The sequence below is a fragment of the Typopeltis vanoorti genome, chromosome 19, assembly GCF_054136105.1.
Source record: "Typopeltis vanoorti isolate ZY-2024b chromosome 19, IOZ_Tvanoo_1.0, whole genome shotgun sequence".
Taxonomy (NCBI): Eukaryota; Metazoa; Arthropoda; class Arachnida; order Uropygi; family Thelyphonidae; genus Typopeltis; species Typopeltis vanoorti.
In genome coordinates, this window is record NC_143567.1 from 25,006,435 (window position 1) to 25,032,473 (window position 26,039).

At 36.5% G+C, this 26,039-nt stretch overlaps 1 protein-coding gene across 1 annotated transcript in view; it reads left to right on the forward strand.

Moving 5' to 3' along the window:
- The window catches only part of LOC150095920 (syntaxin-binding protein 5-like), a 549,764-nt gene that overhangs the window by 363,732 nt on the left and 159,993 nt on the right, over positions 1–26,039 (forward strand). The window contains exon 18 of the mRNA XM_090409567.1: positions 22,283–22,371. Coding sequence (XP_090265693.1) covers positions 22,283–22,371 — 89 coding nt within the window. The remainder of the gene's footprint in view (positions 1–22,282; positions 22,372–26,039) is intronic.

Here is a 26,039-nt window from a genome sequence, read left to right on the forward strand (position 1 = left end):
CAATGTTCTCCTCAACGCTGCTGCAATTCTCTGAAATGTCTTCACAACCTTTGCAATATTTGGGCTTATATCTCCATTTTAATATAATAGATGGCTGTCTTAGTAAGGTAATGACTAACTACACTGGTGTCCAAAACCTAAGAACGGACACTATTTCTGAAGATTATAACTGCAAAATTCAGACAAATCAGCTTGTGGCAATTTTCATAACTGACAATTTCAAGTTGAAAGTGGGTACATATTCAAATTTTCAAATCGCTCACAAAGGGGTGACGTGGTAGCACTCACAGGATAAAAGGCAAAAGGCTACACTAAGTGAACTGTGTTTGAAGGAAGCTCTTTTCGTAAATGAATAAAGTTGCAAGCTTGGATGTCTTGTAATGTTTCAAAGATATCATCTAGATCAGTGGTTGGCAACCTTTTTAATATGACGTTCACAAGCAAATATATGCATGGATAGGCTTATGTGTTCAACAGACATGTTGTAATAGGTTTCACAGTATAATAAGAACACAGATGGTTAAGAAAATAACTATTTATTAACTTAAAGCTAATATTTCACTGGTATTATATCCAGCATCTTCAGAGCACACAACACAAAGTTTGTTACAAATGTAAGACAACCACAATCTTTTTTCAGTCAATTTTTTTGACTACTATTTCAAAACTTTGATTTTTTTTTTTTACCTAGATGGTGCCATATTAGGACTTTAGTCTTGTGTTGCATGCTGCAATCACTTATACTAGCCCCCACTGTTACACCAGATTGTGGTTATCTTACATTTGTAACAAACTTTGTGTTGTGTGCTCTGAAGATGCTGGATATAATACTAGCGAAATATTAGCTTTAAGTTAATAAACAGTTATTTTCTTAACCATCTGTGTTCTTATTATACCGTGAAACCTATTACAACACGTTCACAAGCAAAGGCTGGTCGATTGGTAGAGCCTCTGTTACTAATGGCTCACTTAAGTAAGTTTGAACGCAGTTAGTAGTTGGAAGGGGACCCATCATTCGATGCTGTTGGCACACTCTCCCTCGATGAGTCCTTGGACTCCCTGGAGGTGTCAAATAATAATAATAATATAATAATATATATACTGCTGGCGCCATTACGCTCGCGGGCACTGTGTTGCCGACTCCTCCTGATTTAAATAATTAAACTTAAAATTACAATTGACATGAATGGTTTTGAAATGTCTTTCTATATTACTTTTTTTAGAAATACACACTATTATTGCATAATAAACAAATACATTAGAATATTATTAGAAGAGTCTTCCCACTTTCATATGAAGAGCGCAATTTTATATTGTGCTCTTCATATGAAAAAAAGGTTGCTGACTTGACCCCTGCAAGATGTGCTTTACATTTATGGAAAATACTAAGGAAAGAAGTCTGAAGCTTGCTCCACCTTTTCTACAAGTTGTCCGTAAGGCACTACTTATGCTTGCATCCGCTGAAACTTTTAGTTTCTATATATTTGGCACGAAACTCTTGTAGTTTCTATATATTCGGCATGAAACTCTTGTAGTTTCTATATTCGGCTATGAAATAATGTTGGATTTAATATTCACTTAATTTGTACCATCATGTATTATATTTGCAGTGATTTTTCTTTGTATTCTTGAATTTTAGCACATACTAGTAATGAATGTATCTCTCAGATATACTGCGATCTATGCTGCAAAATTACCGCTGCGAACTCCAAAGCAGTTTACAGTAATTTCTCTGAGGGCGCACTAAAAACTCACTGTGGGTGCCATGGCACCCATGGGCACTGCATTGCCGATCCCTGATGTAGATGATTTCAGGGCAGAATTATTGGAAAGCTTGAAGAAGACTGCAGAATTCCTGATATTGCCAGAGAGTTTGGAATCTTACATAGCATTGTATCCAGGCTCTGGGCAATGTTTCAAACCATTGGAATGTGTTCCAAACATTTGCTAAGAGGTCACCCTTGCTCTACCATGGAGCATGAAAACAGATTTTTGGTTATATCAGCAAAAACATAATCGATGCACCATAGCACGTCAGCTTGCAAGTTATTATTATTAACATCTGACCACCATTAGAATCAGAGACTCATCATGGGAGGTATGCACTATGGCACACAATGCTCATCCAACTACTAAGAATATGTATATTCTTAGTGGTGAATAGGTTACACATATTTTAGCAAATATGACAAATTAAATATGGAAATAGATTACAAAATAAGTAGCATGTTATATTGGAAACCAGTGTTTAATTCATTTATAGGCAGTAAGAAGAGAAAGTGAGATCATTTAAAAAAGACCTAGTAGTTGTTTTAACCAATTTTATATATGGATTGGAGAGTTAGGATTGTAATGCAGCTGTTGATGCAAGACCAGATAGGAATGTTTTGAGGGATGTTAGAGGAATGAACAGATAGCATTAGTGTATAAAAAGTGATGTATTAAAAAAATCAGAGCTAATCTAAGATGGTATGGTCAAGATTATCAAAACTTATCTTTGAAGATACGTTTTAATAGTTTTGAAGCAAAAATGGCAAGAGAAGATCCGTAAGAGGAAGATATAGGTTGGATGATGCAGATAAAAATATAAGAGCTAGTCAAATCAGAATTATCAAATAAAAACTGACTTTTAATAAAGTTGTTATTCAGAAACTAGTCATTAAATCTTAATTGTGCTAGTATCTGATACATTCCTAGAGTGAAAATAATCGTTGTTTGCTGATTCTTTCTAACTTGTCTTCCAAAGAAAAATTAAAGTTTCATAGGAGCAAGCTTGTTTCATTGCATGACTGAAGTTTCACACAAGGACAAATAACTCATGGAAAAGACAGCTCAATTATATAATTTCAGTAGTTCTGTTCTAATTAGAAACTTCAGTAGAAATATTGTTTGGTTTATTTGTATATTTAAAATGATATATCACATATATAATCTTCAATCCTGATTATAATTCTTCATATAACTCTCCTTCATTTTTGTTTTCCATTTGGCTTTGTCTCATTGAAATTCTCAGGGATCTTTAGCAATATTAGCAACAGCTATATTTCGTATATTTATTATTATTGCTATTACATGACACCTCCAGGGAGTCTAAAGACTCATCAAGAGAGGGTACCTACTCCACAACTCCCTGTTTGCACCACTCAGTCCACCAACTACAATGAACTGCAACTACTTTCATCATCCACACCAATGCCATCTACCACCAATCACCATATATGACTGAAATTGGTTAAAGAGTATGACAAATATGGTATAGATGCTTGGATGTTGATTATCACTTATAGATTTTTTTTCTCTTGGTTATTAGGCACATTATAATAGACACAAAATTATTTTTTGTTTTAATCCTATACCCAAGTATTAGGAAACCACACTTGTCTGTGTAGTATCTTCCCGATTGGGCTACATCTGTATAGAAGCTGTTTACTTCACATCAGTTGCCTTAGTATTCCACCACGCAAAGTCCACTTCCTTTCAGATATATTATTATTATTATTCCTGATACCTCCAAGGAGTCCGAAGACTCATCATGGGAGGACACCTACAGCTGTCTCAACCACTACACCAAACCTCTACTGCAAATCATCTCCATCAACACCATCTACCACCCACCTTCACCACCACCACAACTAGTATTTTTTGTCTGTAAATTGCGTGTGTTCTGAAGAGCCGATTTGTCTGAATGCGGGATGAAAAACCCGAGTTTCCAGGAGAAAAAACCCTGCTACCTCCTTATGAGATCGACTAACTCACCTTCGATTAAAATCATCCAGATAAAGATATTACTGCGCATTAAGGGTCACTACCCAGACCACTTTCAACCTTTTTTTTAGATCCAGGAAGATACTAAGGTTAAATTAATACAGAAATAATATATTTTCCATATACAAGCAGTAAAATAGAAACTGATATGTGTAGTGACTCTTTCCATAATACATTGCAATATACACATCTGAAAGGAAGGCAGTTGATGTCAGGTCAACAGCTTCTATATACACATAGCCTAGCTGTGAAGATATTTCACCCAAATACTTTGTTTACTTCCACTTGGGTATAGGACTTAAACAAGAATGTAATTTCTCATCCATTATAAGTTAATAACCCGGTGAAAAAGACTTACTGCAAATATTTCTGATCCAGGGTATTTGAAAAATATGGTGGTACACCATTTTATTGCTTGTATATGGAAAATATACGACTTCTGCATTGATTTAACCTCAGTATCTGATGGATATGAATCTTGATTCTTAATCTGGTGATCCATTATGACTCATCTGGTAACTTTGGCTTTGATATATCTCTCTTTGAGATAAGTATCTATTATTAGGTTTACTATGTTTATTTTTTCTTCCTTCTTTCTTACACTGAGTAATTTTATATCCTTCTCTGAGCATAAAATTTATGATTTCATTACCAACTCTAAATGGATGATCCCCAGTGAGGAACCTAGAGTTTGAACAGGCATTCACACAGTCCAGAAGTTCTATGAATTCTTGTGGTTGAAATGACCCAGCTGGCTGCAGGTTGAACTTGAGATAGGCCAACAGTGACTCTAGACATTGACAACAGACCAGAGTTCGTACTCATAAACAGCTCACCCAAGAAACAACTGAGGAACACAGCCATTTCTGCAAAGTCAGCAGGAATAATTGACAATCTATTGAAAGTGCAATCTCCATGGAATCAGCAACGAACCACTATAAGGAAAGAGTTCTTCCAGTTATCCTTTAAACTAAGGAATAATGGACAAAGGCCACAGCCCTCATTGCTGTAAAATAAATAAATATTACAAAAGCAAGAACACAGATGAAGAGATTCAAATACAGCCAGAGATGGTAGCTGAACTGTGCATTCAATAAATTTTTATATAATAAAAACGTCCAGATAAAAACCTTCACAAATCTTATCTATACCACATTGTGTTATGGAGGTGAGTGGGTAATGTAGGCAAAGTATACTGGAAGTGTATACTTTCAGAAAGGCCACCCTAGATATGAAGGCTACATCAATATATCTGGCTAACACAGGGGGTGTTTTCTGGTTGGTTTAGCAACTTTCCAGAAAATAGTAAACGGGAACCAAAGTTGAAAGAGCTATATCAGAACTTACCTGCCACGGAATAAGGAAAACAAACTAAAAGATGAAATACTGAGAATTGGCACCTATAATATATGATCCATGGTAGCACTCCTGTTTCAGTGAGCAGATCAGAGATATCAATGACCCACTGTAGTTGTAGCCCATGACATTCTTTCACTGTATCTCTGGGATGTTGTTTGTGACAGTTAGAATTGGAACTACAGAAAGACTCACCTACAACCATCTGGCTACCTCCACCTGACTTTGGCTAGCCTCTATTTTTCCAGTGGCCCACCATCTAAATTCATTGGTTAAATGAAGTCTTGCAGCCACATCCAGGAATTTTGCCATCATATCTTGTTCTCGCTCCAGACACAAAATGGAAAAATCTCAAAAATTCCCACCTTATGCTATGTTTCATTTGTATAGACATTCCATGGACAGTGCCACTCATTTGTATATGATAATCAGACTCAACACCACTTTTTTTCATAATGTACCTGATTTTCGTGTTTTTTATTTTTTTTTTAACACCAAGTTATTGTGATTTTTCTCATAAATTACACAACAGTGTAAATTATGTGTGTGTGTGTGTGTTATGTACATTGCTTTTTTTTTTGGTATGGTGCACAATGGTACAGTGTACTGGCACCTTATTAAATAACATGATTTATGGAATAGTGATGCAGTACATTTAGAAATAGCCTTCACTACATCTAAATAAAAATAAATCCACTAACACGTTTTATTCCCCGAAGGGAGTAGGTGAGATCGTTTTAGTCCTATTGAATATTTGGAGCTTACAGGTAGTCAATCTTCATCCTTAGCCAATCAGATATTGGTTTAGACTCTTGTTGATATTAAACAGCATATGGTGAAGAGAGTACAGCAGGTGCTTGCCACAGTCTCATGGTTTATAACTCTAATCCAACATATTATTGTCTGAAATAGTGTGGGTTCTACACTTGATTTACTTGAGTTTATGGGATGAAAAACCAAGTTTCCTTGAGAGAAAAAAATATCCTTGCCTGTGCTAGAGATTAACTCAGGAACTGGTCAAAGAGAGGCATAGAAAAAAAAAAGTTCCTATAGCTGGAAACTAGAATCGAATTTTGAACAGTCTTTCTTTGTGTAAACTATAGCAATGGATACAAACACCATTATATATATATATAAATAGCTATTGTATTGTTAAGATACTTGTTATATAAAACTTTTTTATGTGTCCTGTTTATATAGCACAGTGTATTCTTCTTTCACTACGCGTTATTCCCACTTCCTATGCAGGGTCCACGTGTTACTTAGATGAGACTACTTGTTAGTATCACTCTCAACCAACCTGTCGACTAGTCTGCCGCTGGGGTTCAAATCCGGCTTGCGGGATGAAAAATGCCAGATAAACTGGTGGAAAAAACCCTACTTCCTGCGCCCAAGACTAGCTAACCTGGCTATGCCTGAGGAAGATCCTCAAGTTCCTCATGTCTTTGATGGGATTTCGAACCCGGGACACTCCTTCCCCAGGCATATGGTTGCGAAGTGCAAAGCCAGCTAACCATGCAGACATATAGCACAGTGTATATAAAATTTTATTAAAAATTATTATATACATTTCATAGTTTTATATACTTGTACAATAAATTTTTACTTAATAAACTGTGTGCTATACACTTATTTTACTATTCTTATTCCAAAAACCTTATCCTATGAACTAAAAATATTAGTAAATAAATTTTAGTTTTATTTTCACACTCTTTCATTTTTCAGTTTTTTCAAAATTCAAGTTTTCCTCTCAACAGAGAATAGGTATCACCATGTATTGTTTTACCAAAAAAAAAAAAAAAAAGAAAGTGTACGTATATATATATATACGAGGGTGGTCTGAAAAGTTCTCAGCCTTACAATGAAAAAACGAATTTATAATTTAAAAATTATTTTTATTTTTCAACATAATCTCCCTTAAGACTAATACATTTATTCCAGTGATGCTCCAGTGCCATTATCCTATCCCTAGTGGTTCTCAGTAAGATCTACAAAATACTCTTCTATGGCTGTAATCACCTCTTCATTCAAAGAAAAACGCTGACCAGAAAGAAAGAGTTTCAGTTTTGGGAAGAGATAGAAGTCAGAGGGAGCCAAATCTGGGGAATAGAGTGGATGTTCCAACAATTTATAGTGCAGATCCCTTTATTTTCCCATTGCCAAAACACATTTGTTGGCAGGTGCATTGTCCTGATGAAAGTTCGTTTTTTTTCTTCTGCAAACCGGATCTTTTCTCACGAATTTTTTCGTCTAGTCTGGTTAAAAGATCGTAATAATATTCCCTGGTTATTGTTTACCCTTTTCAAGATAATTAATAAACAAAATGCCTTTAGCATCCCAAAACACGAATGTCATGACCTTTCCTTCTGATGGGACTGACTTTGTTTTCTTTGACGCTGAACAACTGGCTTCTGTCCATTGTTTTAACTGCTCTTTGGATTCTGGTGTGTAATGGTGAATTCAAGTCTCATCCATATTTATAAATCAATGCACAAAATCAGTTTTATTCTTGTTAAAATGCTCCAAGCACTGTTTAAAGATTTTCATGCAAGTGCATTTTTGATCTGCGGTGAGCAAGCATGGCACCCATCTTGTGCAAAGCTTTTTCATTTGCAATTCTTCATGCAAAATATATCCTACACGTTCTTTTGAAATGCCTATAGTCTCAGCAATTTCATGCACTTTGACTCGCCAGTCATCCAATACCATATCATGCACTTGATCAATGATTTCTGGTATTGTTACACTTTTTGGACATCCTTCACATGGATCATCTTCAAGGCTGGTACGGCCATGTTTAAACTTGGCAGCCCATTTCTTAATTGTGAAAAACGAAGGAGAAGAGTGCCCATGAACTTTTATGAACTTCGAATGAATTTCTTTTGGCATTGAACCTTCTTTTACAAAGAATTTTTTAACTGCATGATACTCAATTTTATCTATTTCAAGAGATGCAAACAACAATTATGCTTCAGACAGCTGTATAAAACAAACTACTTGATAGAATGACTTGCAATTTCACATGGATACTTATGATGGTTTACCAACTTAGAAAAATAAAAATCTTGACGATAGTGTTACCATCTATGTTTAAGGCCGAGAAATTTGCGAACCACCCTTGTTTATATATAAATTTTTTTTCAAGGGCCTATATTCAGGATGTGCTAAGTGTGCAGTGCACACCCATGATATAGCAATATCACTGATATTATATTTTTACATTTATTCCTGTTAAAGACTCCCTTAATTGTTTCCCTGCTTCATGTGATTCCTAAAATTAAAAAAAATATACTAATGCTTCATAAAAAGGACACTTTTCTACATGTAAACAAATACATCACATTTGCATTAATAGCCAGGGTGTGTGGTCACAAATACAGACATCATTGAGCCCTTTGAACAGACATTCAGATAGTGCAACAGGTCATATTCTTAGTGTTCCAGTGGTTTTAAACTACCTAGTAGGCAAAGCAAGGTGTACACTGAGACAATAGCACCCAATCAGTGGTTGTGATTGATTATTGTGTCAATCAATCCAGTTGAATGTTGTCATTTGCCTTGAGTTACTGTTTTTGTTTTCTGAGTTTCATCTGTTCAGCTAATGCCTTTTTGTTCCTGTATAGGGAGTAGGTGAGGCTTTTTTTTTAAAGCCCTATCTAACTTTTGGAGACTGAGTGGGCAATTCAATCCCCACTGGTAGCCAATCGTCGATAGCTGGCCCAAGGCTATCACTAATTAATCGGCATGCAGGGAAGAAGGTGGCTAGTAAGTGCCATCATCTGGTGTTCCCTAACCCTAACACAATATTTTTAATGTTTGAAAATAGTGTGGGTTTGACGGCCGATTTTCTTGAGTTTACGGGGTGAAAAACCCGAGTTTCCGGGAGGAAAAACCCGCTAGGCCGTGCCAGAGATTGTCTAACTCTGCAACAGGTTGAGAAAAGGCTTAGATAAAGTTCCTCTAGTCGGCAACTAGATTCAAGCGCCTTTCATTGTGCAATCAAGTGTTGTAGAGTGCAAACACCTTCTACTGAGCTACACAGGCTCTGATTCATCTGTTTTGCATGTAAACTGTGAACTGACATGTTTTGGACACTGATATATATATATATAAGTTTTTAATATGTAATTTTCTATAAACAATGGAATTTTATTTATATACTTCAGAACATCCTTCTCAACTTTAGTTCATTTACAAGCCATAAATCAAATAATTAAATCAATAATAGAAAAAATGAAACAATATAAGATATCAGTTTCTTTGGCTTTCATAGATGAAAAAGCCTTTGACTCAATAAACCTATGTAAAATTTTTGAAGCTTTAAAACATATTAGAATAGATGATATTTATATTAACTCATATGTGTATGAGAGTTGTTCATCAGTAATTAATTTAAATGGAAATGAAAGAGAAATAGAAATAAAAAGAGGAGTCAGGCAGGAAGACTCACATCAAAATTATTTGCTACAGCCCTTGAATATACTATGAGAAAACTGAACTGGAAGGAAAAAAGACTGAATATTAATGAAGACTACTTAAGCAATCTATGATTCACTGATGATATTATAGCATCATCACCAAAAGAACTAGAATACATGATTATTGAACTGAAATGAAATAAGTCTGGAGATAGACATACAAGTATATGTGAGAAAGGATTTAAAGGGGATAAATTAACTGTGGAAAGGGTACAGAGGCAGATAACAAAGATGGTTTCAGGACTATATACTGCTAGTTATGAGCATTGGCTGAGGGAATGTGGACTGCACAGTTTGATAGATAGAAGAAAGAGAGGTGATGTGATTGAGACTTTTAACTGTTGAGAGGTAGTTACAGGGTTGACACTGTTGAGTTCTTTCACTTGGTGGAACAGGGGAAAGAGCAAGGACAAGGAGCCATTTCTGGAAGTTACGAAAGGAAGCTGTGAGCAAGAGGGTGAGGAGTGGTTTCTTTGTATGAAGGGTGGTTGAACCGTGGAATGCATTGCCTGATAGAATGGAAAGAGCACGAACAGTCAATGAGTTCAAGGAATGGTATGATAGACTTTGTGTTTTCTAGGAAGGACCTCTCACGATGAGTCTTTTGACTCCATGGAGGCCTGAATCATCATCACAATAATAATATGGATAAATCAAAAATAATGTATAGTGAAGCTACTCCAGAACATAACAAAATGAAATAAATTAAAAATAGATTGAAATAATGAATTCAAACAAATATCTATGACAAATTATTATTATTATTATTATTATTACACCCTCCATGGAGTCTACAGACTCATCGTGGGAGGTTTATTCAACTGACAACATATTTATCATGTAGAATCCTAAAGTCCTTAACACTCCTTCCATTAACAAACACATTCTGGTAATGCATTCCATTCACTGACAATTCTCCATGTAAAAAACCTACTTCTTGACCCTTCTTCACCACACTTTTACATAATTTCCAGGAATGACCTCTGGTTCTTCCCCTTTCAGCTTCTACTCTTTTCATAATCCCCTCTAGATTTATCTGATAAAATCCTCTGACTAACTTAAATATCTCTATCATATCACAAAGCTGACTGATATTGTCTTAGTCACTTGCCTCTGGACCCTCTCCAATGTCTCCACATCAGATTGAAAACCAGGTGACCAGATCTGAGCACAATAGTTCAAGTATGGTCTGACCAGTGCCTTATACAGTGGCACTACCACTTCCTTATCCTTGCATGTTAGAGTAATTCTTATCATAGCAGCACTACGATGTGCAACCCTAGCAATATGCTCTGTAAACTTCAGTCTACTATCAACCATCACTCCCAAATCTCTAATCTCATCCACTTCCTGCAGTATGACACCATCGATATAGTACACAGCATTATATTTCTGCACTCCAAAATGCAACACCTTGCACTTATTGATATTAAAACTACACCCTTACTCTTTTGTCCAAGTAAAAAGTCTATTCAAATCTTCCTATGGATTCAGCATCAGCATTGCTACTTATAATTTTTCCCAACTTTGCATCATTATTACAAACAACCGTAAACTTGATAATGAAATTTCAACTAGAATAACAGTAGGATGGAAAATTTTTAACCATTATAGAGAGATGGAATGCCTTGCCTGAGAATGTGGTGGCTGCAGAGAATTTGAGTGTTTTTAAAGCATGGTATAATGAGCTGTGTATGATAAAAGGACCTCTTAGATGAGTCTTTGACTCCACGGGGTCTTGGGTAATAATAAATAATAATTAATAATAATTATATTTAAAAGCAATTTACCAAACTTCCTAAAAAGAAAGATCTACAACCAGTGTTTACTCTCATCAGTGAACTATTGTAGTGAAACCTGTAGTCTGACTAAAAAACACCTAGAGAAACTAAAAACAAGACAAAGAAAAAATGGAAAGAGCCATTTTGGAAATAACCTAGTTAGATAAAAAGAATAATACTTGCACAAGGAAACAGACATTTCATTTGTAATAAAAGGCAACAAATGGTGCTGGGCAGGACATTTGATGAGAATGTCTGACAACAGAATGGACACCAAGAAATAGTTATTGGAAACCAGGTAGACCAGGGATAAGATGGGATGATGGGACAACAAGATATCATGAATATTTATTGTGGAGAAATGCAAATATTAGCCAAAATGGAAGAAGTGTGGTGAGCCATTCATCCAGCAGGTGACTGAAGAAAGCTGTGATGATGATAATCAGAAAAAACTTACCAACATTTGCAGCCTTAACAGCAACATTAACAATGTGCACCTCCATTTACAGTCATCAAAAACAGACCCATGATTCCTAATGGAACCTCACTTGGCAATATCAACAACTACCATCCATTTCAACTGTCTAGAGCAGGCGTTCCCAACCCTATGCCCACGGGCACCATGGCGCCTGTCGACCAATTTGTGTGTGCCCACCGCTGTTCAACCATGTGCCGTATAGTTTGAAATAATCACGTGCACATCATGCAACAATTCATGCCATGCTATATGACTCATGCTTTAATGACACATGATGAGTATTAAACGCATACAATGTCAAGTAGATGCGCATTCGAAGTTGTTCATTATCTGTTGCTAGTTATATGCGCATAATTTTAACGGTGCCTTGTACTTACATTTTTGAAATATTTTGATTTTTAATCCTAAAATGAGTGAATCAAGTAAAAGACAATGAACCTATAATTTTAACACGGACTGGGAGGAAACATATTGTTTCGTTAATTTTAAAGATAATTGTGTTTGTTTGTTGTGCAACAGTAGCATTGCAAAAAAAAATATCTTCACGTCAAAAATGAAAATTTTGATGAACTAAATGACTTTTGCTGGCTGTTTGATTTATGTTTTCTCACAGACATCATGGAAAATTTGAATTCTTTAAATTTGGAGTTGCAAGGAAAAGATAGACATGTCACTAAAATGATAGGCTCTGTAAACTCATTTAAAGCAAAACTGGATTTGTGGATATCACATCTGCAGATGGGAACTTACGTTCATTTCCCAAATATGAAAAAAAATGGTAGGCGATAGTGAATTTAACTTGTCACCATTTGTTAAACATCTTCAAGTGCTTAAAGAACAGTTTGAAAAGAGATTGCAGGAATTTACTATCATCGAGCCAATGATCTCCTTTTTTATCAATCCTTTTACTTGCCAAGTAAATATAATGGAAATAGCTACATGCATTGCAAAGCTTGTTCAAGTAAATGCCGAAGAACTGGAGCTAGAAATTTTGGATCTTCAGAATGACATTATGCTAAAATTCCATATAACAGATGAAAACTTCCGGAATCTAGTGGATAGAAAAAAGTTTCCATTCTTAAAAAGAGCAGCTTACAAGATAAAATCGTTTTTCGGTTCCACATACCTTTGCGAATTATTGTTTTCAACCATGAATATCATAAAATCAAAATATAGATCATGACTCACTGACGAGCATCTTGATGATTGTTTAAGAACTGGAATATCATCATATTCTCTTAATTATGAAGCACTGGCCAATGAAATGCAATGCCAAAGATCACACTAACTTACATATATATATATTTAAATTTTTATATAATGTAAACTTTTAAGTAATAAAACATTTGATTATAATGTAAACTTTGTATGTATTCATTTAACAAAAGAATTCAAAAAATTCCTTCCACTACAAGGATGGTTTTGTGCATTCATCAGAACTGATATCCCACGTCAGAAAATGCAAGACCTCAAATCCCTACTATGTGATCTGCTCTGGCTCAAAATCTCCATAAAGAACTTTGTTGTCTCTGTCACTTGCTGATGACTACCTCAATATTTTGACTACCTGTATCTAAAGCAGGGTTTGTAGTCGGAATACCCAAAAACAGTAAGATAGTCTTCCTTGCAGACTTCAATATCTACAACTCAAATTGGCTTCACTTCTCCAAGTCTGCTGATCAGACAGGGATGACAAGGTATTTGCAATGAAACACAGATAGGCCATCTGTCTACAAAGATAACAAACAACCATCATTTTACCTGTCAACACCCAAGCTCTCTTAACAAACTTTCCTTCTAAATACACTGTGGATGTCATGGAAACCCAAGCCACAACCTCATCCAAGTTCCTTCCCTGTGGACAACCTTCACCCAGCCATTCTCCAACTACTATTTTCATTCTCCAGATCCAGACACTTGCCTAGAGAGAATAACAGAAATAATTCTTACTGGAATGAAGGTCTTCATCCTCCATTCCACCAAAAATACATGACCACTATCAAAGCCATGCTCCAAGTGTGCCAAGAAAATCCAAGAAAAAACGTAAACATATTACCAATGGCTTGAGGCACAAACTCCAGGATTGCACTCAACCTATACTGCATCACACAAAATTTGTAAAAAATAAAATATATATAAATAAAAAATAAGGATATATATATATATAAAATATAAAATAAAAATAAAATTGCTGGCCTGGTTGGCCGAGTGGTTAGCGTATCTGCTCTCCAGCAAAAGGCTGTGGGTTTGAATCCCGCCGTTGGCATGGATGTTTGTGATTGTCTGTGAAAATACTAGGGGTGGGCAGTAGATGGTGTTGGTGTAGATGTGGTTCGCTGTAGTTGGTGGATTGAGTGGTGGAGACAGAGAGCTCTAGAGTAGGTTCCCTCCCTCGATAAGTCTTTGGACTCCCTGGAGGTGTCAGGTAATAATAATAATAATAATAATAATAATACATAAATTAATCTAAATCTGATTTTGAAGGGACCAAATGCAAATTGGCTACACGTCCAAATAGCAATCATTGCCCAAAATATAACAAAGCTGACTTATAGGCATTACTTTTCTCCAATTGTTGCACACACACACACACACACACACACACACACACACACACACACACACACACACACACACACACACACACACACACACACACACACACACACACTACCACAAACTGCTCATCCCATGCCTTAAATAACTTGGAACACCTGCAAGTCTATTATACCAAAAATGTTTGCTCTAGAACCAAAACACATCTTATATTGCTTCTTCTATCTTTCCTATTCAACTGATGTCTAGCTTATAGCATAAAAACAAGCCTTTATTTGCTCATTCCAGGAAAAAAAATGATAAAAGTCAGTCAACATGTTACTGTTCAGTTGTTCTTATGTCAGTTCTCCCAAAACCCATAGAGATCATCTGCAGCCATTTTCTTCGCCATTTGGAGGTCCACCAGCTAATTAATGACAAGCACTATGGATTTTTCCACTGTCAATCCACAGCTGATCTGGCTTTCATGGAGAAATTTAGAGAAACTCATGATTGCTTGTGATGTTTCTATTGCATTTGATCAGGTCTGGCATTAGAGGCCTGCATAGCAAACTACCATCCTATGGTCTCCCTTCTGCCCTTTGCAGTTGGATTGCCAACTTCCTTTTTGGCTGCTCACTATTTGCCATAGTAGATTGTTTTGTCTCATCTGATTTTCTTGCCATTACAAGTCCAGGATTCTGTTTTAGCCTTCTTTTCCTACTAGTCATACTTCCTGCTTGCTCTCTGTATTGCTCATGAGCATACCATTCACCTTTTTGATTGTATTCCCTCCACACTTCCATTTAATCTCTACTTGGTTTATCCTCTTTATCCTGAGTATCCTAGAGAATTTTTTAGCTATGTGGCCAGTAGCAGGAGAAATGACTGTGGAAGAATGATATTGTGGGATAAAAATAGGAATAGAGTGACTGATGCAGAGGACATAGTGGAATTATTCAATGAACACTTTATTGGAGTATTTCATCCTACAGGAAAGATTTTAATGCTAGAGGGATAGGGATGGTTCGAGGTTTAGAGGTACAGGAGGAGAGTGTGTTTCAGATACTGAGTACTCTGGATGTCAGTAAAGCTTTGGGACTGGATGGTATTTCACCACGACTTTTGGGAGAATGTGCCAGGGACCTGACAGTGCCTTTGACCTGGCTTTTCATTGAAAGTCTGGCTTCAGCAAAGGTGCCCAGAAAATGGAAGGAAGGTAAGATAGTGCCATTGCATAAGAGTGGTAACAGACTGGAAGTGTCTAATTATAGGCCAGTCTGTGTGTCATCAGTAGTTGTTAAGATCTGGGAGAAAGTAGTGAGGGACCGTATACAACATTGGGAAGATGAGGGTAATGTTATTTGTGCGAGACAACATGGATTTGTGAAAGGGCGCTCTTGTTTTAGCAATATGCTAGCCTTTTATAATAAAGTTACAAGAACATTAGATGAGGGAAAGGCATATACTGCAATTTTCTTAGACTTAGCACAAGCATTTGACAGGGTACCACATGATAAGCTGATATTTAAGTTGCAGCACATGGGTCTGGATGTCAGATTGGTCAACTGGATTCAGGATTGGCTGTCTGATAGGTATCAGAGAGTTGTGTATGGTGGAGAAGTTTCAAGGCGGCAGAGGGTTACAAGTGGGGTCCCACAGGGCTCAGTACTAGAACCTATATTGTTTAACCTTTATATCAATGACATTGCCAATGGATTGCAAGGAGATATTCAGTTGTGTGCGGATGATGCGAAGCTAGGAAGGATTATTAGTAATAGTGCAGATGTGGTAGCCCTGCAAGAGGATTTGAATAAGCTAGATAGATGGACAAATGAATGGGGGTCAGTTTAATGCAGCAAAATGTAAGGTCTTGAGGTTTGGGAAACATCGATGGGATGCAGCATACTCTATAGGAGGAGTTAAGCTGGAGGAAGTAGAGGAGACAAGAGATCTGGGGTTGATGGTTGATAGAAACCTGAAGTTTAGGGGTCATATTGCAAAGGTGGTGAAGGTAACACAGAGGATTGCTGCAATTATGAGAAGGACACTGACCTGCAGAGATAAGAGGGTTATCATTCCCATTGTATAAGTCTCTGATCAGACCACACTTGGACTATTGTTCTCAGATTTGGTCTCCAGGATTTGAAGGGGATAAATTAACTGTGGAAAGGATACAAAGACGGATGACAAAGATGGTTTCAGGACTGTACAAGGATAGTTACGAGGATCGGCTGAGGGAATGTGGACTGCAGAGTTTGGTGGATAGAAGAAGGAGAGGTGATATGATTGACACTTTTAAACTGTTGAGAGGTGGTTACAGGGTTGACACTGGGGAGTTCTTTCGCTTGGTTGAACAGCAGGAGGGAGTGATGACAAGAGGCCATCCCTGGAAGTTATGAAAGGAAACTGTGAGCAAGAGTGTGAGGAGTGGTTTCTTTGCGTGGAGGGTGGCTGAACAGTGGAATGCATTGCCTGATGGAGTGGTGAGAGCAAGAACGGTCAGTGAGTTTAAGGAGTGGTATGATAGACTTTGTGTTTCTTAGGGGGGGGGCATCTCCCCTCGATGAGTCTTGACAGACTTTATGTTTTTAGGAAGGACCTCCCATGATGAGTCTTTCGACTCCATGGAGGCCTGAATAATAATAATAATAATTGCAGTCCTTATACTGCATCTCTCAAATAATCCATGGGATTATTTGAGAGATACTGCATCTTTCAAATAATCCATGGCCACTTCCTATGTACTAATGACATTCTTTCCTTGTAGATTCTTATGACATAGCACTGTCCAAACTGCTTTCTAAGTTTGTCATAATCACTAGCTTTGTAGTGTCACATAATCCCTTTCTTGACTGAAAATTCCATGGTTAACAACCTCCCAGAATAAGACTTTGTGGTTGCTCTCCCCAGTTGGAAACAAAGTATTTACCTTGGTTATGGATGTGTCTTTTGATGCTATTACCAGATCCAACACTCTCAAACCCCTGTTCTCCTCCATCACATGCCTTTTCCTGTAAGTATTCCTCAGTAACAATTTATAACTTTATAAATTGCAGTTCCATCTTTCCAGCTTCCCTTTCCTCCTTCACTATGTGTGGTAATCTATAAATATATGGCAGCCACATCTTCCATATCCCTGGTCTATAACTGTAACTAACAATATATTTTGTCCTATTTATTTAGTGTATGATGATACAACAGCCATGAGGTCCCTTTTTTGGGGAAGTACGGCACCATCTCAATCCTCCCCATTTTTATCCGGGCTCGGGACTAGCATATAGCTGACAAATCAGACCTATGGCTGGGTCTTAGGTATTCCTGACTATTATCCATGTGTGTTCACTGGGCCGGTTTGTCTGTTCTATTGATTTGTCCTATTTTATCCTATCGATCTCTGTCTCACACTAGACAGCCTCAAATGTACCATCTTCCTTATATCTAAAATCCTCCTTAGCTTCTCTTTTTGTTGATTGAAGTCCCTGTCCTACTTCCTCTGTCCTCCCTGAAAATACAATTCCCATTTATATTCTATACCTGCAACTATAACATTTTCTGTCATCCACATCTTACTTATGTTCATAACGTTTAGCCAAGTCAAGCTAACCAATACCATAACTTCTCACCCTTATTTCTAATACTTCCATCATTCATGTATATGCATTTCAACATCCCTTCGGGCCCACAGTTAGCCTTGTATGATGTCATTACCAAAATATTCAGATTCAAAACCTGAGAAAAGTTTTGAATTCTGTTCATAATCATTTCTGCATAATCAATAATTATTTCAGTTGTCCCAGGAGTGGCTAGACACCTTCTTGACTGCATCACATCCCCCAATACTTCTAGTTTTCCTGCGTTTGCAGTTCCAATCTCTCACTGAACAACAGTTCCTCCAGAAATCTAACTCCAATAGAACCACTGAAATAGAACCAGAGTGGTTTGAAGACCACTCTGATGTTAGAAAAACCAACCACCAGCATCAGACAAGGCTTAGGATCCCCAAAAGATCAGGTACCTTTCTACAAATATCCAGGAGTATATTACATTCCATGCTCCTGTGGTCTTGCCTACATAGGACAAACTTCACGGAATTTAGAAATCAGACAAAAAGAACATGTTGATGAACCACAACAGAAGTATATCTTCCGGCTTAGCACATCATTTCTGTACGTCTAACCACACGATATCTCGATGACGACTACAGACATCGTTTATTCAAGGAAGCCGCAATAATGTCAATAACCAGCGGAAACCTCAACAGAAATCAGGGTGTAATTCTAAACAGTTCATGGAAAAACCTTATCCTCTCTCTTAATCAAGCTGAACTACAGCTAGCCAGTAACCACATTACACATTTACAACAAACACGCATGCATGATAATGAATAAGAACAATAAGTCCTCTCTGTCACGCGAACGTATAACCTTAGCTACTAGTTGGTTTACAACGTTTTTTATGTTCCTTTCAATTTGTATTTACTACTTTTTATGTCTTTTCATAAACGCCTTGAAAAAGTCAGACAGTCTGCTGGTGAACCTGATAGGCTATATTGTAAGTTTGTTTTTATGGTCAGCATTAAATAAAATTGTATTTTAATTACGATCAAATATGTTTAGTTTTAACCTCAGATCTCTCTTGGCATAAACATAATACAAATGTCTTCCTCTACTTCCAAAAAATTAGGTTTTCTTTTTCTCTTGAGGCATTACTTTAACTCCAAACAGCTTCCAACTTTATGCAAACTGCAAATTTCTCTGACCATTGAATATTCTCTCACATCTGAAGTAGTCCATCTAACAGCTCCCTAAAGATACTGGACTCTGTATAGAAAAGGACAGTCAGGCTGATTAATGATCCCTGTAATACACTTCACTGACTTTCATACTGGCACTCAGTTTCTGCTACTTGCATCTTCTACAAATATTTCTATGACTGTAAAAAATATATTTAATGTAAATTTTTTGCCTAAGCGTCATAGGCATCTTCAGTACAGGATCATAGAATGGCAAATAAACAATAACAGACAATTCTAAAAAGCATGACCTAAGTAGCTAATGTAATACATTTTTGAAATTATGGAGACAACTACCATGTTTGAATAAAAACTTTAGTTTAATATAACTAAAATCTACATTTGACATTTCGACCTTTATGTCAAGGTCATCTTCTGGAGCATACAACTATACACAGAAAACAAGCTACACTACAATCAAACTGGTTTGTTAAAGTTACTGATCAACCGCTACAACAATTGTTGGCCTGACCCCTGGTGAAAAAAAAATTATACATCAATGCTAGAGTCCTATTATTAGTGTTATCTGTTGGTTGTAGAAATACACTGGGCACAACGACAAGTCTATGTATCTATCTATATACACATATTAACATCATGATTATAAATGTACATTCCAGCCAGTTGGTATGGAATGGTTTCTAATACTAGCTGAAGATTGGCTAAAGTCCTGACTTATGCTGGATCTTATATATTAGGTAGGCTGAATGTGTGCCATCCAGATCCTTGGAATTTTCATGCCATCTTTGTTGTTACTATGTGGGTGGTTTATCAGGATTTCACAGGCTTCCTGAAATTTCCTTTCGTACCAGGTTTTTGTATGGTCTAAAGAGCAGGTGCTTTTCCAGTTGATTTGGTGTAAGGTGTTGAGTGCGTGGTCTGAGAGGCCTGCTTCACCATAATGGTTATATTTAATGTGTCTAATGTGTTCTTTCTTATGTATAGGGATTGTCCGTCCTGTTTCACCAATGTACGGTAAGTTACAGATGCAGTGGATGCAATAGACTCCAGGATGTGCCAATGGGAGGAGAGGATCCTTAAAGGAGCTGAATATGGTTTTAAGTTTAGTGGGTGGCTTAAAGGTGGCATTGAGGTTATAATGTTGTAGGATTCTGTTGATTTTTTCTGATAACCCTTTAATGTATAGGATGGCTATGGTTTTACTGTAATCTAGATTAATTTTTGTTGTTCTTTTATGGAGTATTTTATTAATAGTATTTTTGTTATAGCCATTATTTATGAATGCATCACTGATGATTTTTAGTTCTTGTTTCAGGGCTTGCTGGTTAGAGTAAATTGTTGTAGCTCTGTTTTTAAGGGTGTTAATGACTCCATATTTTTGTGATGGGTGGTGGTATGAATTAGCATGTATGTATTGGCCTGTGTGTGTGTGTGGGGGGGGGAGCAGGTTTTGATTTTTGATTTCGATGGTAAATTTTATGCATTCGTGTTGTTTGTTCAAGTGGCTAAGGAATGTGTTTAGTGTTTGTCGCCCGTATGGCCAGATCGAGAACACATCGTCAACGTATCTAAGCCGGACTGTCGGTCTTAGCGTGGCAGAATCAAGAGCCCTTTGCTCAAAGGTTTCCATGTAGAAGTTAGCGATTGGGGGGGGGGATATGGGGCGATTGGGAGGACAGCTAATATAAGATAACTAAACATGGTCAATAATTTCCTAACTTAAAAAAAAAAAGATATATATATATATATATATATATATATATATATATATACATTTACATAAATAAAGTTAGTACTTTTTAAATCTGCTAATCTTTCCTATCTCCGACAAAGGGAATGCACATAGACCATCGGATCTGTTTAAGTTAGGACAGTGAAGTAAAGTTTCAAATGTTTCTTTATAAAGATGTTCTATGAGGAAATTATTTTTATGAAGGACTGTATGCTTAGTGCAGATAGCATACTCAGCAAGTCCAGACTGTTCAGGCTGAAGATACTGATATAAGACTTGTGTTCTTCTAGATGAATATATACTTTTTATTCATGTCAAAAGCAGATGAGATTGTTCAAATAATGAGTGCCCATTTCACTAAAGTGTCAATCAGGTTTAAATAACATGATACACAATGCCCACTACACTGAATGAAGAGATAGAGGTCGTACGAACGTCCAAGAGCTGTTGCATAACCTAGATATTAATTTAGCAACAGGGGTAGATGGGATAAGCACATGTTAAAGTTACTTTAGCCAAAATGGCATGGCTCTTCTCATGTTTATATAACTTTAGTCTCAGCTCAGGAACGATCTAACAGGAATGGAAAGAATGTATGATAGTTCCATTGTATAAGGGTAGTGCAAAAATGGATATGTCTAACTACCGACCTGTTGGTATCTCTGGAGTGGTGGTGAAGAGTTTAGAGAAGATGGTAAGAACTTGCATACAGAAGTGGTGTCATTTGACAGACAAGGTATACTTTGCAAAGAACAGCATGAGTTTACTAAAGAGATGTCCTTTTAGCAATTTTCTCAGATTTTGTAATAATGGATAAAAGGAATAGATGTGCTATGATCCTATTTGTTTTTGCTAAAGCATTTCATAGGATATCACATAAAATACTATTGACTTGGATAAGTAGATGGCTGATAGATACGTATGAGAAAGTGTTATGTGGTAGGTGTGAATTTATCAGATTTAAGGTGACCAGTGGTATTCCCCAAGGATCAGTTTTTCGATCATTGTTGTTCAATCTATATATTAATGATATTGAGAAGGACCTAATAGGAGATATTCAGTTGTTTGGTGATGCAAAGATAGGCAAGACAATCAAGTATTCTATACAATACTTACAGAATGATTTAAATAACCTTGCACAGTGGGCAAATGATTAAGGTTATCAATTCACTGTTAGTGTTAAGTGTGGGAGTAAGCACTTTGGTGCAATGAGATTTTCAACAGCATATTATATTGGTGGGATTATATTACAAGAAACTGATGAGGCTAGGGATCTTGGAGAGTTATGGTGGAAGTGCTAAATTTTTAATTATTGTTTCACATTTTCCATAAATTTGTCAACTGTTTTGTTACACAATAATTTCTTTTGTGCATTTTATATTTATTTACATTTTATTTTAGTATGGCATATGGAACTGAATATGGTATTGTGATTATAGACATCATTCAGAAAACTTGTCTTCTTAGTATGGCAACATCGGATCTCTATGGTAAGTATAATATATATCATTGTAAAATACTACATGCAAAGAACGCACTAAAAGGAAATTCTGCTATTAATAATTAATTATTTCTATTGGAAATTAGGTTATAAAATTTTGGTTAAGATAAAAGTCTCTATTCTAAAAGATGCTTGAAGGGAAAAAATTTAATATGAAATATTAATTAGTTATAGTAATTAGTAAAATAGAACAATGTGGATCTAACAGAACATATGATTACTGATACTAACCACAGTATCCTTTCGAATGATGCCAAATTAATACATAGATGTTCCCCTAAATATGAGCTTATCTTTAAAGAAAGTTCAGAAGTACTTCTGCATCACTCAAATCTCAAACTTAATGATCTTCATGCCAAAAATCTAAGAAATTATTATTAAGTTTATATTACATGCATGCACATGCTTCATTTTTTTTAAAATTTTTATTTTAATCACTCACTCACTAACTCGCACACACACGCACGCACACACACACGCACGCACGCACACACACACACGCACACGCACACACACACACACACACACACACTTAATTTGATCCTAATAGTATCTGTTTTTACTGATGTCTCCCAACTGTATATAAGTAGAATTTCTGTTCTCCATGTACCATCACTGTTGTTTAATTTCTTAATTTCTAACTGTATTAAACTGATGATGATGCATGATATATGAATTGAAATATTTGTAGTTAATCTGTCTTAATTAAATATTTTTTCAACTATATCTACATGTAACAAATGCAGAATTATTTATTATTATTATTATTATTAACATCTTACCTCCATGGAGTCAGAGACTCGTTGTGACAGGTATGCATTATCATGCACAAAGGTCATCAAACCGTGCCTTAAACTTATTCAAGTGTCCTTTCACAACACACTCAGGCCTCTTCTTCTTCTTCCACCCTTTCCAATTCTGTGAAAAACCTCTTCCATGTCAACCTTATAACAATCCCCTGACTAACTTATGTGTCTCAATCAAATCCCCCTCTTCCTTCTCCTCCTGTTCACAAGCCTTTACAATTTACATTTTCTCAATCCATCCTCATACCCCATATTCTAAAGAATGCTGACTGAATATACTCTGGACCCTTTCTAACACATCCTCATCACCATGAAAACCAGGTGACCAAATCTTTGCAGTAACCTATATGAGGACTGATCAAAGCCTTATACAATGGCATCAAAACCTCCTTATTTTTGCATCAGGGTCTTCCACATCATTGCCATTATCTGATGTGAAGACTTCACAACTTGAGCAATGTAGCCCCCAAATAAACAAGAACGTAGTCAGAAACACTGTCCTCATTTCGCATGTGTTCTCTCCATGCAAATTTATGCAAATCTCTATGTTGCAACATGGCACTTGTAATGAACTTGTCCATGTCTTGAACAGACATCCAGCAGGTAGTTACCATTATTATTAGCTTTTTTACAGATTTTTCAAAAACATATCCATATGTATGTCTTGTTTCCAAAATAACAAATGTAAATGAAAGAGGAGTAGTTGATTTGCATATATTCTCTGATATATGAATATCAGAGTATATATGCACATATTTGCATATATACGCTGATCAGCTGCTTCTGTTTTTTTTGCTTTTAAGCTATAAAAAAATGAAAAAAGCCAGTTCATTGCAGAAGTGAATGTTGGCTGAAATGTGTGAGGAAGAGGGGAAGTACAATTTGTTAATGTGTGGAATGAGTTTGAAGGACGAAGTGAACTGTATGGGAGCAATGGACTGCATTTGAGTGGTTATGGTGTGTGTCATTTGGAGAGACTGTTGCTGGAAGGCAGAGAAGTGAGTATAGCGAAAGAATCAGATCAAGTGGGAAGTGATGTAGGTGTGAAATGGATGAATAAAGAGATTATGCATGCGATACAGAGAAACAGGGCATTATGGAGGCAGCAAAAGAAAAGTTTAAATAACCAATTCCATGAGGACTACAAAGACCAGGCAAGGCAGGTGACTTGGTTGGTGAGGGTAGCTAAAGAGAGGTATGAACAGCAGTTAGCTAATGAAGCCAAAAACAATCCTAGGGAGTTCTTTCGATATGTAGCCAGCAAAAGAAAGAATGATTTTGGAAGGATGACATTGATTGGAGAAAATGGTATAAAATGCAGAATGTGTAGTGGAGATACTTAATGAGCAGTTCATAAAGATCTTTCAATCTTGTCAGTGTGACTTCATGGAGAGATTGAGAGCAGTTGATGATGGGAAGGAGAGACTGACTTTAGGTGAGCAAGAGGTGTATGGGGAGTTGAACAAACTAGATCAGTGCTTCCCAAACTTCTGGATGTCAGGGCCCCCCTTTGCAAAAATGAAAATATTTCACGGCCCCCCTCGAAAAAAAATCGTAATAGAGAGATATATTATTATAATATTTATTGTATTTTTATTCAGTACAAAACATACACAGCGAATATTGCAAAAATCAAATGCAAATATTACATTTTTTGCCTCTTACCGTTTGGTTCTGAAGACGATGCGAGCTGTTCTGGTAAAATATGAATACTGTCCTTTTTTTTTTGAGTCTGTTTCTGCTTCTTCTGATTGTTCGTAGGAATTTTTTTTATTTTTTATCAGTCACTTATCCATCTCAGGGTTAAATTTTTTAACGTATGATAGATCAAATAATATCACCCCTTACCGATAATGGCACACCTCAGACTGATAACATCAAATTAGTGAATATTACCTGAATAAGGGAATCCCCCAGACCCGGAACATTTTACTCTTTTGTGACTTTTCTCCCCTTACAGTAATTAAGCCTAATGCGAAACAGACAGCAAAGGCAGGTTAGTAAAACGTGCATATGATTGGTGCGGTATTAACAAAAGATTGCGTAACCTAAAGATAAAAGCATAGCTGATAATTGAGTTGAAATGCTAACTCTCTTCAACCGAATTCCATATGTGAAACTGCCATAACTTGTATACAACACAAGATCAATATATATATATATATACAGGGTGTTAGGGATAAATTTGACATATTTATAATTAATTATATTTTTCCGTAAGTTACATGTATTAACACACACTTCTCTTCATTTAAAAGTTTGGACCCTTCTTCATTCATATACAAGATGTCAGAAAGGATGGATAGCTGGAACCCACCTGAATCATGGAAGAGAATAACTTGTATCATGATGATTCGTGCCCGCCATCAAAATAAGGATATTACGACTGCTGCCCAATGCTCCCTGAATACAGTAAAAACAATCACGCATGAACTAGAGACTTGCAATGGTGACTACGAGGATGTAGCAAGAAGAAAGATCCCTAGCAGACGATCTGATTGCGTTCGTACAGCAGAATTCCTCGCAAATCTGCAGGAACAGGTGTTGAAGAACCCTGGCATTGGAATTCGGGCTTTGTTCGTGGAGTTGCTAACTGTAGTCAAGCCCTGGATAACAAGGGTAGCCAATGGTAGGCCGTATGTATGGCAGCAGGATTCGGCCCCTTGCCACACCTCTGGGAAAAGTCAAAAATGGTTGTCTGAAAATTTCTACGACTTCACCAGTCCAAATGTTTGGCCTCCAAACTCCCCAGACCTTAACCCCATGGATTATTTTGTATGGGGCGCAGTTGAAAAAGACACCAATCGCACTTCCAGTAATACAAAAGCCCAGTTAATGGATAAAATTAAAA